This window comes from Neopsephotus bourkii, unplaced genomic scaffold (assembly GCF_033783945.1).
Source record: "Neopsephotus bourkii isolate Nb327-2 ecotype Australia unplaced genomic scaffold, CSIRO-AGI_Nbou_v1 NB_904, whole genome shotgun sequence".
NCBI lineage: Eukaryota > Metazoa > Chordata > Aves > Psittaciformes > Psittacidae > Neopsephotus > Neopsephotus bourkii.
The window spans coordinates 274,114-291,546 of NW_026901398.1; the positions used below are offsets into that span (position 1 = coordinate 274,114).

Consider the following 17,433-nt stretch of genomic DNA (forward strand, 5'->3'; position numbering starts at 1 on the left):
AGCACCCTGCTCCAGTGGAAGGCGTCCCTGCCATGGCTTTAGATGGGCTTTAAGCTCCTTTCCCACCCAACCCATTCCAGGATTCCAGGGGCTGTTGCCGGCAGCGTTCCCAGGGCACAGTGGGATTTGTTCCAGCAGGATTTTAAATGGGAATTCCAAGGGAAACCACTTGTGTCTGCTTCCCACCTCCCGCTGGTTCGGGGGGTTCCAGAGGTTCCCAGATCCTGCCTATGGATGGGCTCAGAGCATCCCCCCTGCCCTCGGGAAGCGAGCGGGGTCCCCGGCACTCCTCACTAGGTGGCAGCCTCAACCCGAGCAAAGGCCCTGGCACCAGTCCCGGCCCTACTGGGAGGACTGGTTTCTGCCCTGTGCTCCCTGCCAGTGACTGCCCTGCAAGGCCAGGCCTTGAGCTCTTCCTTGCCTCCCCCTCCTCACCAGCTCCCAGGGGGTTTGGGCTCCTTTGGGGCCCGTTTCCACCCAGTCCTGCCCAGTTCCATAGGGCCCAGCAGGACGGAGGTGCCAGGGCTGTGGTTGGGTGAGGGTTTGCCCTGAGCAGGCAGCAATGGGCTCCTCATCCACACCAGGTCCAGCTGGGACCCCAACACCGGTAAACCCAGCGCCGTGGGGCGCGTTTGGTTCCCCCCCATGTCCCCATCAGCCCTTCAGAGGCCAAAAACCCCTTCCCATGCCCCCGTGGCACCGGTTGCGGTGCTGTGAGAGGGTCTTGGAGCCCCGGGAGCAGCAGCAGGAGGAAACCTGGAGTAAACCCCATCTTCCCTTGCAGCCATCGCAGCCCAGCAGCCCCATTGTGCTGCTTCGGGATCAGAGGACCGCCCCCAGAGCGCTGCCCCATGGCAAGTACAAGCCCAAGACCACCCTGATCATCACCAAGGACTCCATCCGGGAGCTCATGTAAGTCTGGGTCCGAGCAGCAGCCAGTGCATGGACATAGGGAATGTCTCGGTGCAGGAGGGATGGGCCCTGCCACAGAGGCACTGAATCATCCTAAACCCCATAAAACCCCAACAGAAACCTCCCCAGCAGCCAGAAAGGCACCTTCTGAGCTCCTCGAGGGCTCCTGCTCCCCGTCACGCATCGGACGCTGCCTCCCACATCCCAATCCCAACCAGCCCTATGGGAGCCCCCAGGAGCTCTGTGTCACCCTGTGGGGCTGCTTTATAAGAACCCCCTTCATCACTGCCCCCCATTGAAACCTGCAGCACGTAACGAGAGCAGGGCCATTACCCCAGCAGCTCCATTTTAAGCTCAGATCCCCTCTTTGCTGCTGTTTGGAGCGAGGTTCATCCTTGCCTCCTGTTTTGAGCCTTCCACCCACCAAGCCCTCAGAGGCAGGATTTGGGTTTTGCTCCCAGCTTTGGAAGCTGCTTTTGCTCCTTTCCCGTTCCGGTGCCAAAGCCACGAACCCAATTCCTATGGAAACTGTGCTGGGGCAATCCCTGAAAATCAGGGCTCAACCATCCCAAGCTGCTCCCCCAAACACGGGGCTGGCCAAAGCAGCGGCCCCGAGGTGTCATTGCATTTATTAGTGCCGTTGTGGCCGTTGTGCCAAGCGTCCTGGAATGCGATGCTGTGATGCAGCCAGGGAGCGATCATTATGCAGGTATCTGGTCCTATTCACCAGGGTGGATGAAAGGTGACACGCAATAATCATGAGTAAATTCTTAGTCCCCAACAGCTTCAAAGTGCCCCATGCATTTGGTTAATGGACGCTCCTCCACCGCACGCGTCACCATGGTACCTGAGTAATGCACAGAGTCATTAACTCCTTCCAGCTCCCCGTGTTATTATCCACATTTTTACAAGGAGGGAAATGGGGGCACCAGGAGCTTCGGTGGTTTCCTCCAAACCACAGCCTGAGTCATGGCAGGGTTCGTGGCTCGGCGCTGGCCCCATGGCCCGGCGCTGGCAAGGAACAGGGTGCTTCCTCCTCTCATCCCAGCTGCATTCCTGGGAGCGCAGAGTCAAAGCCAAGCAGCTTCCAACAGGCTGAGTGGCCCCAAACATAGGGGAAAGGCACCTTCAGCTCCCCTGGATCGACAGAGGTTTCAATGCAGCACATGGGAGCAGGGATGGGATGGGGAAAGGAATTGGGGGGGAGGATTTCCCTAAAGGAAAACAGGGAAAGTCAAGCTGGGCTGAAAGATGGGTATTCTGTTGCTGGATGTTTTGGGGTTTCCAGGGTGAGTGTCCTGGCCCCCTGTGCATCACAGCTTTCCCTCCACTTTCCATTGCCCCCATGACTGGGAGAGCCGGGATCCCACAGCCTGGGTGCTTCCTGCATTGCTCCAGGGTGACTCCCATCCTGGTCCAGGAGCTGCTCCTGGCCTGGGCACCCAGGAAGGGAACAGGGGGGATCTGTCAGACACTCCCATACCCATGACTGCTCTTTGTCCCCATCCCAGCACCCCTGAGGAGAAGCCCCCAGCATCCCTCATCCTGGCTGCTGAGGATTTCCATCGCATCAAAGCAGCAGCTCAAGTCCTGACCGAGGAGGAGCGTGAGGCCAAGCAAGCAGCCCTCAAAGCAGCGAAGGAGGCCGCTCTCGTAGGCATTTCCCTCCTGTCCTGTCCTTTTCTGTCCTTCCTGGGCTCTGGAGGGAGGTGGACACCGGCCTCATGGCCCTGGAGCTCCCACCTCCATCCCTCGGGCAATCCAAAGCATCCCTTGTGCCCAAAGCTGTCCCTGGGTGGGATGGGGATGCCCCTCGGCTCCATGCGGGGTCCCTCGGGCAGGCTCAGCCCAGCTTTGGGCACGCAGGGACAAACGGGATGAGCTCTGTCCCCTCAGGAGGCATCGAAGCAGCGCAAGGCAGCGGCAGAGCAGGAGCAGAGGGGGAAGCAGGAGGAGGTGGAGGAGGAGGCGCAGGAGCAGGCCCAGCACGTGCTGCAGCGGGCAAGCAGGATGCGAATGGAGCAGGAGGATGAGATCAAGGAGTTCAGTGAGGTGAGGACACCCAAAGCCCGGCTGCTGCCCAGCGGCTTCCTCTCCTTTCCCCTGCTCCTCATCCATGTGTCCATCCAAGTGTGGCTGGGAGAGCAGGAGACCCCTTGTCCCCGCAGCTGATCCTCGGTGCCAAGTGCCAGATGGTCCGCAAGGCACAGATCCTAGAGAAACAGATCATTGCCAAAGAGCTGGACGAGGAGGAGAAGCGCCTCGACAGAATGATGGAGGTGGAGAGGAAAAAGGCGGAGGAGATGCAGGAGGAGCTGGAGCGCAGGAGGAAGCAGGAGCGGCTCAGGTGCCTCTTCCCAGGCACCCCGATGGGACCAGGCAGCAGACGATGGCCGTGGTGGCATTTCCACTTGTGGGAATGGCACAGGGGTAGAGGGAACGTTCTGCTCCTTCCTTCCCAGAGGGAGACAGGGGCTGCTGAGGCAGATAGAGAAGAACGCAGAGGAGCGGGCTCTGAAGGCCGAGCAGAAGGAGCAGGAGGCACAGGAGATGCTGCAGCGCCTGGAGCAGCTGAAGCAGGAGGATCTGAAGGTGGGAGCCCAGGGAGCAGGAGGGGCTGGATTTCCATCGTGTTGGAAGGGGCTGGGTGCTCACCCTCTGTTGCCAGGACATGGAACGGAGGCAGCAGGAGCAAAGGCAGATGCAAGCTGAGATTGAACGGATCAACACTGAGAACCAGAAGCTCAAGGCAGAGCAGCGGGAGCTGGAGCGGCTGGAGGATGAGCGGGTGCTCAAGTACCAGAGGCAGAAGCTGGTGAGAGGCCTTTGCCACAGGGCCCTGGTGTGGGTGCAGCTGTGCTGGGAGCACCCATGAGGCTCTGCCCCTTTCAGGAGCGTGAGGCTAAGCTGGAAGCTGAGCAGAAGCGAATCCACATGGAGAAGGAGAAGGAGCTGGTGCAGCTCAGAGCCATGCAGGAGAAGGCCCGGGACCGCCAGGCAGAGCAAGTGAGCAGCTGCCTCCCTGCTGCCTCCCTCACCCTCATCATCCTCGCCACCATCATCATCATGGGTGGGAGCAATCCCAGGCACAGCTACAGGGTGGGCAGGGAAGAGATTCAGAGCAGCCCAAGGAGAAGGATTTGGGGGTGCTGGTCCATGAGAAAATGAACATGAGCCGGGTTCAGTGTGCGCTTGCAGCCCAGAAACCAACCGTATCCTGGGCTGCATCAAAAGGAGCGTGACCAGCAGGCCATGGAGGTGATCCTGCCCCTTTATTCTGCTCTGGTGAGACCTCACCTGGAGCATTGTGTGCAGTTCTGGTGTCCTCAACATCAAAAGGACATGGAGCTGTTGGAACAAGTCCAGAGGAGGCCACGAGGATGCTCAGGGGCTGGAGCAGCTCCTGTATGGAGCCAGGCTGAGAAAGTTGGGGCTGTTCAGCCTGGAGAAGAGAAGCTGCGTGGAGACCTCAGAGCAGCTTCCAGTGTCTGAAGGGGGCCTATAGGGATGCTGGGGATGGACTCTTCATTAGGGACTGCAGTGACAGGACAAGGGGTAATGGGTTCAAACTGAAACAGGGGAAGTTTAGATTGGATCTAAGGAGGAAATTCTTTCCTGTGAGGGTGCTGAGGCACTGGAATGGGTGCCCAGGGAGGTTGTGAATGCTCCATCCCTGGCAGTGTTCAAGGCCAGGTTGGACGAGGCCTTGGGTGATATGGTTTAGAGCGAGGTGTCCCTGCCCATGGCAGGGGTTGGATCTGGATGATCTCAAGACCCTTTCCATCCCCAACCGTTCTCTGATTCTATGCCCATCACCGCTGTCCCCTTGCTCAGGACGCTCTGAGAGCCAAGCGCAGCCAGGAGGCTGCGGAGCGCACGTGGCGGCGCAAGGAGACGGAGCTGGCGCAGCTGAAGGCGGAGGCCGAGGCGCGGCTCAGGCAGAGCCGCCAGGAGCAGATGGAGCAGCGGGAGCGCGCTCTGGCCGTGCAGGCGCAGCAGGACCGGAACGACTTCCAAAGGATGCTCCGGTGAGCGGGACGGGGCCCGGTGCTCACCGCGGTTCAGGTGGTGCGGGGCCGTAGCCGTCATTGACACCGCGCTGTCCACAGGGTGCAGAGGGAGCAGATGGAGAAGGAGAAGGCTGAAGAGGAGCGGAGGGCAGCGGAGCGCCAGGCTCACGCCAGGGCCGTGCGGCACCAGGTCGAGGAGCGGCAGCAGGAGCTGGTGCAGGAGCGAGCGGCTGCCTTGAAGGAGTTCAAGCGCGTGCAGGAGGAGGCCCAGCGCCACCGCCAGCGCATCGCCCGCTTCAAGCAGCAGAAGCTGCAGGAGCTCAGGTGATGCCCCTGAAGGGCTCAGCACTGGGGATGGAGCCTGGAGAAGGGGAGAGCTCAGAGCAGCTCCAGTGCCTAAAGGGGATGCAGGGAACCTGGGCAAGGGATGCAGGGACAGGGCAAGGGTTGAACCTGCCCGAGGGGAGACTGAGCTGAGCTCTTAGGCAGAAGCTCTTCCCTGTGAGGGTGCTGAGGCGCTGGCACAGGGTGCCCAGAGAAGCTGTGGCTGCCCCATCCCTGGCAGTGCTCAACAGGGCTCGGAGCATCCTGCTCCAGTGGAAGTGGATCCTTGCCCATGGATCTAGATGAGCTTTAAGGTCCCTTCCCACCCAAAGCGTTCTGTGATTCTATGTACTGTATCCTTACGGCTTTCCTTTGCTTCCCAACTTCCTTTCCATCCTCATCCAAGAGGATCCCTTTCGGAGCCCCGCTCCTGACTGTGATGCTTTCTTTCCTCTGCAGAGACTCTGGTGTGCCCGAGAAGTTCTGTGCCCAGGTTCAGCTGAGGGACCAGCAACGATCAATCGTAGCCTCAGGCCAGACCCGGCGTGGTGTGGGACCAGGCTTCACCAGGAGGCTGGTGCTTGCTTAGGCTGTTTTCTCTCAATAGAGATGTTTATGAGCAGATGCTTTCACCCTTCTCTCACTGGGGGTTTTGGGGTCAGGAGCTGCCCGTGGGGCTGGAGTAGCTCAAAGGCTCATTGCCCAACTCCCGGCACCAAGGTCACCTCTTGCCTGTCTCCATGGGCAGAGCTCTTGGACGTGCCTATGTCCTTGCCCCCCCCAACCTTGGGTGTCCCCAGGAGCCAGCCAGGCTCTTCCCCACACCCAGCCCTGCCTGGCCCTGGCAGTGCCACCACCTCCCCATCGCATCACCCCCAGGCCCTGTGGCCGTGCCAATGCACAGAGCATGATGCAAACACTTCGCATCCACTCGGCTCTGGGCCCTGGTGCTTCCGAGGGCCGAGGAGTGGCCTCTGAGTAATGGTCAGAGCAGCTGAGCCATAACGAGAGCGGCACAAGGGAACGTGCCCGGGGCTCGGAGCCGCCTCCGTCGCCTCTCCCCGGCCCTTCCCCGGCTGTTGTGTGTCCCCGGTGCTGGGAGCCGGGCTCCGGTCTCCATCCCCGGCCGCTCCGGCGGTGCCACCCCCGGTTCCTGGCGCTGTCACAGCCCCGGGGGGGTCCAAACCTGCCCCGGGGCCAGGCCGAGCTCTGGGGCCCCGCAATCACAGACGCGGCTCAACACGTGCCGAGCCCTGCCCCAAACCCCGGCCCGGAGCAGGCGAGGACCCGGCCGCGGTGAGCTCAGCTCCGGGCCAGGAACTGGAGCAGCTCCTGGCCCCGGGCAGCGTTCGGGGTGGCTGCGCCGGGCGGTGGAGCCGGCTCGGGCGGTCCGGACTTGGGAAGGGCCAGCGCGGCCGAGCTGCGCCGCGGGGCACGGCACAGGGAGCGCAGTGGGGACAGGGACTGCAATGGGGACGGGGACTGCAGTGGGGACGGGGAGTGCAGTGGGGACGGGGGCTGCAATGGGGACAGGGAGCGCAGTGGGGACAGGAGCGCAGTGGGGACAGGAGCACAGTGGGGATGGGGAGCGCAGTGGGGACAGGGACTGCAATGGGGACAGGGAGTGCAGTGGGGACAGGAGCGCAGTGGGGACAGGGAGCGCAGTGGGGACAGGAGCACAGTGGGGATGGGGAGCGCAGTGGGGACAGGGACTGCAGTGGGGACTGGGAGCGCAGTGGGGACAGGGACTGCAGTGGGGACTGGGAGCGCAGTGGGGACAGGGACTGCAATGGGGACAGGGAGTGCAGTGGGGATGGGAGCGCAGTGGGGACAGGGAGCGCAGTGGGGACAGGAGCGCAGTGGGGACAGGGGCTGCAATGGGGACAGGAGCGCAGTGGGGACAGGAGCGCAGTGGGGACGGGGGCTGCAGTGGGGACAGGGAGTGCAGTGGGGACAGGGGGCTGCAGTGGGGACAGGGAGCGCAGTGGGGAGGGGAGTGGGGGGACAGGGAGTGCAGTGGGGACAGGGAGCGCAGTGGGGACGGGGGCTGCAGTGGGGACAGGGGCTGCAGTGGGGACAGGGGCTGCAATGGGCACAGGGAGCACAGTGGGGACAGGAGCACAGTGGGGACAGGAGTGCAGTGGGGACAGGAGTGCAGTGGGGACGGGGGCTGCAGTGGGGACAGGGGCTGCAGTGGGGATGGGGAGCGCAGTGGGGACAGGGAGCGCAGTGGGGCCGGGGAGCGCAGTGGGGACAGGGAGCGCAGTGGGGACAGTGCAGTGGGGACAGGGAGCGCAGTGGGGACAGAGGCTGCAGTGGGGACAGGGACTGCAGTGGGGATGGGGAGCGCAGTGGGGACAGGAGCACAGTGGGGACAGAGCGCAGCACCCGCAGCAGAGCAGCTGTATCCCAGCTCTTCCATCCATAGCCAAGTGTCCCGGTCCACTCCATTCATTGAAAAGAGTCCCTGTCCCCTCCATCTGCAGCCAAATATCCCTACCCGCTCCATCCATGGACAAGCATCTCTGTCCTCTCCATTCACAGCCAAGCGTCTCTGTCCCCTACATCCATGGCCAAGCATCCCTGTCCCCCCCATCCATGGACAAGCATCTCTGCCCTTTCCATCCATAGCCAAGTGTCCCTGTTCACTCCATCCATGGACAAGCGTCTCTGTCCTCTCCATTCACAGCAAGCATCCCTGTCCACTCCATTCATAGCCAAGAATCCCTGTCCCCTACATTCATGGCCAAACATCCCTGGCCCCTCCATCTAGGGCCAAACATTCCTGTCCCCTCCATTCACGGATAAACATCCCTGGCCCCTCCATCTAGGGCCAAACATTCCTGTCCCCTCCATTCACGGATAAGCATCCCTGTCTACTCCATCCCTGTCCGAGCATCCCTGTCCCCGTCCCCTGCCCTCAGCTCCCAGATGCTGCACACAGCACTGCACCAGCTACTAAGAAGGAGGAAAATGACTGCTACTGCTGCACCAGGACACCCTGGTGCTGCCATGCCCCTACAGCCCTGTCCCACCATGTCCCTGTGCCACCACATCCCCACACCATGGGTTGTGGCCTGGACTCTCAGCCACATCTCCACATGTATCTCACCAGTGCCACCAACGTGGCCTTGGTGGGTGACACGGTCCCACACGGCTGCAGCATCCCTGTGGCCACTGGCCAATGGGCTGGACCAGAGGAGGAATCTGCAGGAGCTTAACCCAGGGTCAAACCCCACTTTTAACCTCCAATTGCCCCCAAATCCTGCCCCAAGACCAAGATCTTTTGGAGGACCTTCACACGATGCTCCCACAGCATCCCCTTTTCCCACCGGGATAACCATCTATGGGGTCCAACAGCCAGGATGCTCTGGTCCCGTCCCCCCCCCTAAAGCCTCCATCACTGCATCCCTATAGATGGGCTCCCACACCACGGCCACGGTTAATTAGGGGGTAGGGAGTGGAGCAGGGCGGCAGCGCTCACGCACAGCTTGGAGCCACTCAGTCATCCCAAAGGCATCCTCCCTACAGGGAGGAGCGCCCCGGCCCAGCATGTAAAAGCGGCCCCGAGCGGCCCCGCTGCCCCGTCTCCGCGGAGCTGCCGCCTGCTCCCGCTCCTCCTCAGCACCCGCACGGCTGCAGCGTCATGGCAGGGCCCGGCGCCAGCCTGCTCCTGCTCCTGGCTCTCATGCCAGGTACGGCCGGGGCACCTTGAACCGGCTCCCGCGGGGGTGCCGTTGAGGATGGAGGGGACCCCAAGGGTGCTTGGATGCGCCCCGTGGTCAGCAGAGCACCCGTGTTGGTGGCATGGAGCAGCCGCCTCCCTTTGTCAGCCCCACCAAGGATGGGGTCCCTGCTCCCCGTGGGTCGGGGGTTGATGGATGTGGGGCGCTGTGGGTGCGGGTGCCGGTGCGATGGGTGCTGTTCTCTCCCCAGCTCTCCTCCTGGCCGTCAGGATCAACAGCAAGGGCAGGGAGGTGCTGTACCTGGCCAAGGGTGACTCGGTGAAGCTGGGCTGTCCCTATGTGCTCGAACCCGAAGACAACGGTCCCCAGGGCGTGGGCATCGAGTGGATCCAGATCACGCCCGAGCGCACCAACCCCGAGAACGTGGTGAGTGCCAGCGGTGCCAGCGGCTGCCGTCCCGGTGGGCAGGAACGGCTGGGATGGACCAGGAGGGACAGGGATGGATCAGGAGGGACAGGGATGGATCAGGAGGGACAGGGATGGATCAGGAGGGACAGGGATGGATCAGGAGGGACAGGGATGGATCAGGAGGGGCAGGGATGGATCAGGAGGGACAGGGATGGATCAGGCAGGACAGGGATGGATCAGGAGGGGCAGGGATGGATCAGGAGGGACAGGGATGGATCAGGAGGGACAGGGATGGATCAGGCAGGACGGGGATGGATCAGGAGGGACAGGGATGGATCAGGAGGGACAGGGATGGGTCAGGAGGGACAGGGATGGATCAGGAGGGGCAGGGATGGATCAGGAGGGGCAGGGATGGATCAGGAGGGACAGGGATGGATCAGGAGGGACAGGGATGGATCAGGAAGGACAGGGATGGATCAGGAGGGACAGGGATGGATCAGGCAGGACAGGGATGGTCTGGAAGGACAGGGATGGATCAGGAGGGACAGGGATGGATCAGGAAGGACAGGGATGGATCAGGAGGGACAGGGATGGACCAGGCGGGACAGGGATGGATCAGGAGGGACAGGGATGGATCAGGAGGGACAGGGATGGATCAGGAGGGACAGGGATGGATCAGGCAGGACAGGGATGGATCAGGCAGGACAGGGATGGATCAGGCAGGACAGGGATGGACCAGGAGGGACAGGGATGGATCAGGAGGGACAGGGATGGATCAGGCAGGACAGGGATGGATCAGGCAGGACAGGGATGGATCAGGCAGGACAGGGATGGATCAGGAGGGACAGGGATGGATCAGGCAGGACAGGGATGGATCAGGCGGGACAGGGATGGATCAGGAGGGACAGGGATGGATCAGGCAGGACAGGGATGGATCAGGCGGGACAGGGATGGACCAGGAGGGACAGGGATGGATCAGGCAGGACAGGGATGGATCAGGCAGGACAGGGATGGATCAGGAGGGACAGGGATGGATCAGGCAGGACAGGGATGGATCAGGCAGGACGGGGATGGATGAGGCAGGACAGGGATGGTCTGGAAGGACCAGGCAGAGTCTGACAGAGCCGGGCAGGGCAGGGAAAGACTGGAAGGGCAGGGAAGGACTGGAAGGGCAAGGACGGACCTGGAAGGACAGGGATGGACCAGGCGGGGCAGGGAAGGACCAGGCAGAGTCTGACAGAGCTGAGCAGGGCAGGGAAGGACTGGAAGGGCAAGGATGGATCAGGCAGGGCAGGGATGGACCTGGAAGGACAGGGATGGACCGGGTGAGACAGGGATGGATCAGGCGGGGCAGGGATGGACCTGGAAGGACAGGGATGGACCTGGAAGGACCGGGTGAGACAGGGATGGATCAGGCAGGGCAGGGATGGACCTGGAAGGACCGGGTGAGACAGGGATGGATCAGGCAGGGCAGGGATGGATCAGGCAGGGCAGGGATGGACCTGGAAGGACAGGGATGGACCGGGTGAGACAGGGATGGATCAGGCAGGGCAGGGATGGACCGGGTGAGACAGGGATGGATCAGGCAGGGCAGGGATGGACCGGGTGAGACAGGGATGGATCAGGCAGGGCAGGGATGGACCGGGTGAGATGGGGCTGGACCAGACAGGGTCCAGCACAGAGAGGCAGGCACCGGGCAGCGCATTTCCCCCTCACCCAAGCTGCCAGTTTTAGGTTCCCCCCCATCGGCACCAGCCCTCCTCAGCCTCCCCCCCCCCCTTTCCCTTTGCTCCCCTCCCAGTTCCTGTCCTACCAAGACCACCACGTGAACTACGGCAGCGGCTCGGGGCTGCAGGACCGCGTCGCCTTCGTGCAGACCGACCCCAGCCAGCACGATGCCTCCATCCGCCTGGCCGACCTGCAGGTCTCCGACACCGGCACCTACCAGTGCCGCGTGAAGAAGAACACCGTGGCCGTGCATGAGGTCATCGTCACCGTGCAGGGTCAGTGTGTGTGTGTGTCCGTCCCCCCTTTCCATGTCCCCTTCCCCATGGGTCCCCGTTGGCCCCATAGTGACCGGGTCCCTGTCCCCGCAGAGAAACCGGTTACCCCGCAGTGCTGGACCGAGGGGGAGCAGATCGAGGGCGGCAGCGTCCTGCTGCGGTGCTACAGCCGCGGGGGCAGCTCCCCGCTCGCCTATCAATGGGCTAAGCTGGCGGACGGATACGGCGGGGGCCGCCTGCCCTCCGGTACTATCCAAGGTGGGTGCTGTGGGGCTGAGCCCCCTCCATGGCACAGCCCCGGGGGGCTCCCATGGGTGCTGTGGGGCTGAATTCCCCCCATGGCACAGCTCAGGGGGGCTCCCATGGGTGTTATGGGGCTGAGCCCCCTCCATGGCACAGCCCTGGGGGGCTCCCATGGGTGCTGTGGGGCTGAGCCCCCTCATGGCACAGCCCCGGGGGGCTCCCATGGGTACTGTGGGGCTGAGCCCCCTCCATGGCACAGCCCCGGGGGGCTCCCATGGGTGCTGTGGGGCTGAGCCCCCTCCATGGCACAGCCCCGGGGGGCTCCCATGGGTGCTGTGGGGCTGAATTCCCCCCATGGCACAGCCCAGGGGGGCTCCCATGGGTGTTATGGGGCTGAATTCCCCCCATGGTGCAGCCCCGGGGGGCTCCCATGGGTACTGTGGGGCTGAGCCCCCTCCATGGCACAGCCCCGGGGGACTCCCATGGGTGTTATGGGGCTGAATCCCCCTCATGGCACAGCCCTGGGGGTCTCCCATGGGTGTTATGGGGCTGAGCCCCCCCCATGGCACAGCCCCGGGGGGCTCCCATGGGTGTTATGGGGCTGAATCCCCCTCATGGCACAGCCCCGGGGGGCTCCCATGGGTGTTATGGGGCTGAGCCCCCACCATGGCACAGCCCAGGGGGGCTCCCATGGGTGTTATGGGGCTGAGCCCCCCCCATGGCGCAGCCCCGGGGGGCTCCCATGGGTGTTATGGGGCTGAGCCCCCTCCATGGCACAGCCCCGGGGGGCTCCCATGGGTGCTGGGGATGCTCATGGGTGAGTTCCTATGGGTGCTCATGTATGTTCATGGCTACGGGGGAGAGGATGCCTGCCCTCTGGCACCATTCAAGGTGGGTGCTGTGGGGCTGAGCCCCACCATGCCACAGCCCCGGGGGGCTCATATAGGTGCAGGGGATGCTCATGGTTCCTTTGGGTGCTCATGTATGTTCATAGCCGCGCCTCCAATGGGTGCAGGGGATGCTCATGGCTCCTTTGGGTGCTCCTGTCTGTGTGAGCCACGGCTCCAATGGGTGCAGGGGATGCTCATGTTTCCTTTGGGTGCTCCTGTCTGTGCGAGCCACGGCTCCAATGGGTGCAGGGGATGCTCATGGCTCCTTTGGGTGCTCCTGTCTGTGCGAGCCACAGCTCCAATGGGTGCAGGGGATGCTCATGGCTCCTTTGGGTGCTCCTGTCTGTACCTGCCACGGCTCCAATGGGTGCAGGGGATGCTCACGGTTCCTTTGGGTGCTCCTGTCTGTGCGTGCCACGGCTCCAATGGGTGCAGGGGATGCTCACGGTTCCTTTGGGTGCTCCTGTCTGTGCGTGCCACGGCTCCCATGGGTGCAGGGGATGCTCATGGCTCCTTTGGGTGCTCCTGTCTGTGCGAGCCACGGCTCCAATGGGTGCAGGGGATGCTCATGGCTCCTGTCTGTGCGTGCCACGGCTCCCATGGGTGCAGGGGATGCTCATGGCTCCTGTCTGTGCGAGCCACGGCTCCCATGGGTGCAGGGGATGCTCAGGGTTCCTTTGGGTGCTCCTGTCTGTGCGTGCCACGGCTCCCATGGGTGCTGCTCATAGCGCCGGTGCTGAGCTCCTGTTTGTGCTCACATCCGCGCCGTGCCCGTGCCCTGGGGCTCTGACGCCTCCGCCTGTCCCGGCTGCAGGACGAGCTCCGGGGGACCTGTTCATCCGCAGCCTCTCCGAGGCTCACGCCGGCGTCTACCAGTGCCGCGTCACCAACCGCGTGGGGTACTCGGTGTGCCAGCTCAACCTGAGCCCGGCTGCAAGTGAGTGCGGGACGGGGACACGGGGACACGGGGACGGGGCCATGGGGCGGCTCTGTGCGGGTGCGGCGGACGCGGTGCTCAGTGGCAGCCGGTGCGGAGGCCGGCGGTAACAGGCTGTGGTCGCACCGTAGGAGGGCGGCAAGCGGGCATCATCGTGGGCTCCATCCTGGGCTCGCTGCTGCTCCTGAGCCTCCCCGCGCTGCTCATCTGGGCGCTGATCTGCCGCTACCGTCGGAAGGAATGCCAGCGAGCCTGCAGCGACTGCCGGTGAGCGGGGCACCGTGGGGCAGCACCAGAACTGAGGGGTACCGGAGGGGTGACACTGGATGAGCATCACTGGGGTCTGCCGGGTATCGGTGGGAATTGAGGGGAAATAGGGACCAGTGGGCAGCACTGGGTGCTGGTGGGAATTACTTGGGTCTATGGGGCATCACTGGTGCTGCTGGGCATCACTTGGGTCTATGGGGCATCACTGGTGCTACTGGGTGCTGCCGGGCATCACTTGGGTCTATGGGGCATCACTGGTGCTACTGGGTGCTGCCGGGCATCACTTGGGTCTATGGGGCATCACTGGGCACTGAGGAGGGCTGATAGGTGCTACTGGGTGCTGCTGGGCATCAGTGAGCACTGAGGAGGGCAGATAGGTGCTACTGGGTGCTGCTGGGCACCACTTGGGTCTATGGGGCATCACTGGGCACTGAGGAGGGCTGATAGGTGCTACTGGGTGCTGCTGGGCATCAGTGGGCACTGAGGAGGGCAGATAGGTGCTACTGGGTGCTGCTGGGCATCACTTGGGTCTATGGGGCATCAGTGGGCACTGAGGAGGGCAGATAGGTGCTACTGGGTGCTGCTGGGCATCACTGGGCACTGAGGAGGGCAGATAGGTGCTACTGGGTGCTGATGGGCATCAATGGGCACTGAGGAGGGCATATAGGTGCTACTGGGTGCTGCTGGGCACCACTTGGGTCTATGGGGCATCACTGGGCACTGAGGAGGGCAGATAGGTGCTACTGGGTGCTGCTGGGCATCACTGGGCACTGAGGAGGGCAGATAGGTGCTACTGGGTGCTGCTGGGCATCACTGGGCACTGAGGAGGGCAGATAGGTGCTACTGGGTGCTGCTGGGCATCACTGGGCACTGAGGAGGGCAGATAGGTGCTACTGGGTGCTGCTGGGCACCACTTGGGTCTATGGGGCATCACTGGGCACTGAGGAGGGCAGATAGGTGCTGGGCACCACAGTCTTTGCTGGGTCCCAAGAGGGACCAACAGTCACTGATGGGTGCTGCCGAGCATCACCGTGCTCCATGGAGCATCACCAAGCACCGATGGCCACCTACGGGTGCCACCACACAACAACAGGGACTCAGTGGGCACCGAGGGGACCCCGGTGAGCGCTGACTCTTCCCCCCCCAAATCCCATAGGAGCAGCACCGGCGGCACCATGACCCGACCCTGCAACGTCTGCGCCCACCACAGCTACTCGCCCCACGGCATCAGCTACATGCAGTGCCAGCACGGCGACGGCGACGAGCGGGCGGCCGCTCTCATCTGCAATGAGGGCATCCGGCACCAAGTCACCTGCCCGGCGCTGTAACCCCAACCATCACCACCATCATCACCACCAGCACCAGCCCCGCACCGATCCGGCTCCGCTGCGGGAGCCGCCGCCCGCCGGGATCCGGTCGCGCCGCGCCGCATAAATTGAAGCCAGGGATCCCGCTTGGGGATTCCGCAGCCCCGGTGGGGTTTCCTTTAACGTTTTATTGGATGTTTTGCCCCGTTTTTTACGTACCCCCCTCCCCCCCCCAATCGCATTTTGGTGTCGGGTGGCCCCGAATCGCCCCGGGGGGGGGAGGGGGATGGATGGGGGGGGGGGGGGGAGGAGTCACCCGGTAGCCCCCCCCCCTCCTTCCCTCACATTGGCTTTAGCAATTGGGTGTCTCCGGTGAGGAGCCGCCACCGGCACCGGGATTGGCAAAAAGGCACCGGGAAAAGGCGAAGCGGAACGAAATGAATCGGGAAAAGAAATAAAGTCAAAGTGAATCCAGAGGCGGCGTGGCCGGAGCGTCCCGGAGTGTCCTGGTGTATCCCGGTGTATCCCGGTGTGTCCCGGAGTGTCCCGGTGTGTCCCGGTGTGTCCCGGTGTGTCCGGTGTGTCCCGGAGTGTCTCGGTGTATCCCGGTGTGTCCCGGTGTGTCCCGGAGTGTCTCGGTGTATCCCGGTGTGTCCCGGTGTGTCCGGTGTGTCCCGGAGTGTCTCGGTGTATCCCGGTGTGTCCCGGTGTGTCCAGAGTGTCCCAGTGTGTCCCACTGTGTCCCGGTGTGTCCCGGTGTGTCCCACTGTGTCCCGGTGTGTCCCACTGTGTCCCAGTGTGTCCCACTGTGTCCCGGTGTGTCCCAGTGTGTCCCACTGTGTCCCGGTGTGTCCCGGTGTGTCCCACTGTGTCCCAGTGTGTCCCAGTGTGTCCTGGTGTGTCCCGGTGTATCCCACTGTGTCCCGGTGTGTCCAGAGTGTCCCGGTGTGTCCCACTGTGTCCCGGTGTGTCCCACTGTGTCCCAGTGTGTCCCAGTGTGTCCTGGTGTGTCCCGTGTATCCCACTGTGTCCCGGTGTGTCCTGGTGTGTCCCGGTGTGTCCAGAGTGTCCCAGTGTGTCCAGAGTGTCCCGGTGTATTCTGGTGTGTCCCGATGTACCCCAGTGTGTCCCAAGTATCCCAGTGTGTCCCAGTGTGTCCCAGTGTGTCCGGTGTATCCCGGTGTATCCCACTGTGTCCCAGTGTGTCCAGTGTGTCCCAGTGTATCCCGGTGTGTCCCGATGTATCCCACTGTGTCCCGGTGTGTCCAGAGTGTCCCGGTGTATCCCGATGTGTCCTGGTGTATCCCAGTGTGTCCCGGTGTGTCCCAGTGTATCCCAGTGTGTCCCGGTGTGTCCTGGTGTGTCCCGATGTATCCCAGTGTGTCCCGGTGTATCCCGGTGTATCCAGTGTATCCCACTGTGTCCCAGTGTGTCCAGACTGTCCCGGTGTATCCCGGTGTATCCCGGTGTATTCTGGTGTGTCCTGGTGTGTCCAGAGTGTCCTGGTGTATTCTGGTGTGTCCCGATGTACCCCAGTGTGTCCCGAAGTATCCCACTGTGTCCCAGTGTGTCCAGAGTGTCCCGGTGTATCCCGGTGTGTCCAGTATATCCCACTGTGTCCCAGTGTATCCCAGTGTGTCGGATGTATCCCACTGTGTTCCGGTGTGTCCAGTGTATCCCTGTGTATCCTGGTGTGTCCCAGCGTGTCCACAGAGTGTCCCGGTGTATCCCTGTTTGTCTGGAGTGTGCCAGGGTGTCCCAGTGTATCCCAGTGGGGGCAGTGTATCCCGGTGTATCCCGGTGTATCCCGGGGTATCCCAGTGTGTCCCGTGTATCCTGGTGTATCCCGGAGTGTCCCGTGTATCCCGGTGTATCCCGGTGTATCCCAGTGTGTCCGGTGTATCCCGGTGTATCCCAGGGTGTCGCACATCCCCACCACCTAAAAGGTCCCTTTGGGAAGGTCCTTTGGGTACCTGTGGGTACTGGGGGGGGCACACACAGACATGGCCCCATGCACCCCAAACCTGACCTTAGACTTGACCCTAACCCTAAGCCTGTCCCCATGGGGGATCAGTTCCACGACAAGCACCCCCCCCCCCAAACAGCCTTAACTCCGCCCATAACCTTAGGATTGCCTCAGCCCGATCCTAACCCTGACCCCATGGGGGGGCTGCCCCTTGCCACCCCCCCCCCCCAAATAGCTTTAAACCCTGACCCTAAACCTGATCCTGACCCTAAGCCAGAGCTTGGGGTGGGCAGAGCCGGAGCCTGACCCAGAACCAGATGCTGCTTGTGGGGGGGCAATGGGGGGAGATGGACACCGGTATCGGTAATGGGGGGGGGGGGCACCGGTATCGGTAACGAAGGGGGGGGGCACGGTATGGTATGGGGGGGACAGTATCGGTAATGGGGGGGGGACACCGGTATCGGTAATGAGGGGGGGGAC

General features: G+C 62.9%; 3 protein-coding genes across 5 annotated transcripts; all 3 read left to right on the forward strand.

The window, feature by feature from the left end:
* The first annotated feature begins 1,548 nt into the window (after positions 1-1,548).
* Positions 1,549-5,861, forward strand: CFAP45 (cilia and flagella associated protein 45). The gene is made up of 10 exons (XM_061357514.1): positions 1,549-1,621; positions 2,424-2,565; positions 2,809-2,964; positions 3,081-3,259; positions 3,375-3,504; positions 3,581-3,727; positions 3,805-3,918; positions 4,747-4,940; positions 5,022-5,246; positions 5,706-5,861. The coding sequence occupies exons 1-10, from the start codon at positions 1,581-1,583 to the stop codon at positions 5,833-5,835; spliced, it is 1,458 nt and encodes a 485-aa protein (XP_061213498.1). The 5' UTR covers positions 1,549-1,580; the 3' UTR covers positions 5,836-5,861.
* Positions 5,862-8,649: 2,788 nt separating this feature from the next.
* Positions 8,650-15,008, forward strand: VSIG8 (V-set and immunoglobulin domain containing 8). 3 transcript variants are annotated; one of them, XM_061357517.1, is made up of 7 exons: positions 8,650-8,941; positions 9,183-9,358; positions 11,142-11,343; positions 11,437-11,601; positions 13,291-13,413; positions 13,545-13,680; positions 14,837-15,008. In XM_061357517.1, the coding sequence occupies exons 1-7, from the start codon at positions 8,893-8,895 to the stop codon at positions 15,006-15,008; spliced, it is 1,023 nt and encodes a 340-aa protein (XP_061213501.1). In that variant the 5' UTR covers positions 8,650-8,892. The 3 variants fall into 3 exon arrangements, with proteins under 3 accessions (XP_061213501.1, XP_061213499.1, XP_061213500.1); XM_061357515.1 differs by having other exon boundaries at positions 11,142-11,601; XM_061357516.1 differs by lacking the exon at positions 8,650-8,941 and having other exon boundaries at positions 9,100-9,358.
* Positions 15,009-15,277: 269 nt separating this feature from the next.
* LOC133214563 (keratin-associated protein 10-4-like) lies at positions 15,278-16,930 on the forward strand. The gene is made up of 5 exons (XM_061357526.1): positions 15,278-15,306; positions 15,705-15,873; positions 16,111-16,228; positions 16,760-16,847; positions 16,906-16,930. The coding sequence occupies exons 1-5, from the start codon at positions 15,278-15,280 to the stop codon at positions 16,928-16,930; spliced, it is 429 nt and encodes a 142-aa protein (XP_061213510.1).
* Positions 16,931-17,433: the final 503 nt, after the last annotated feature.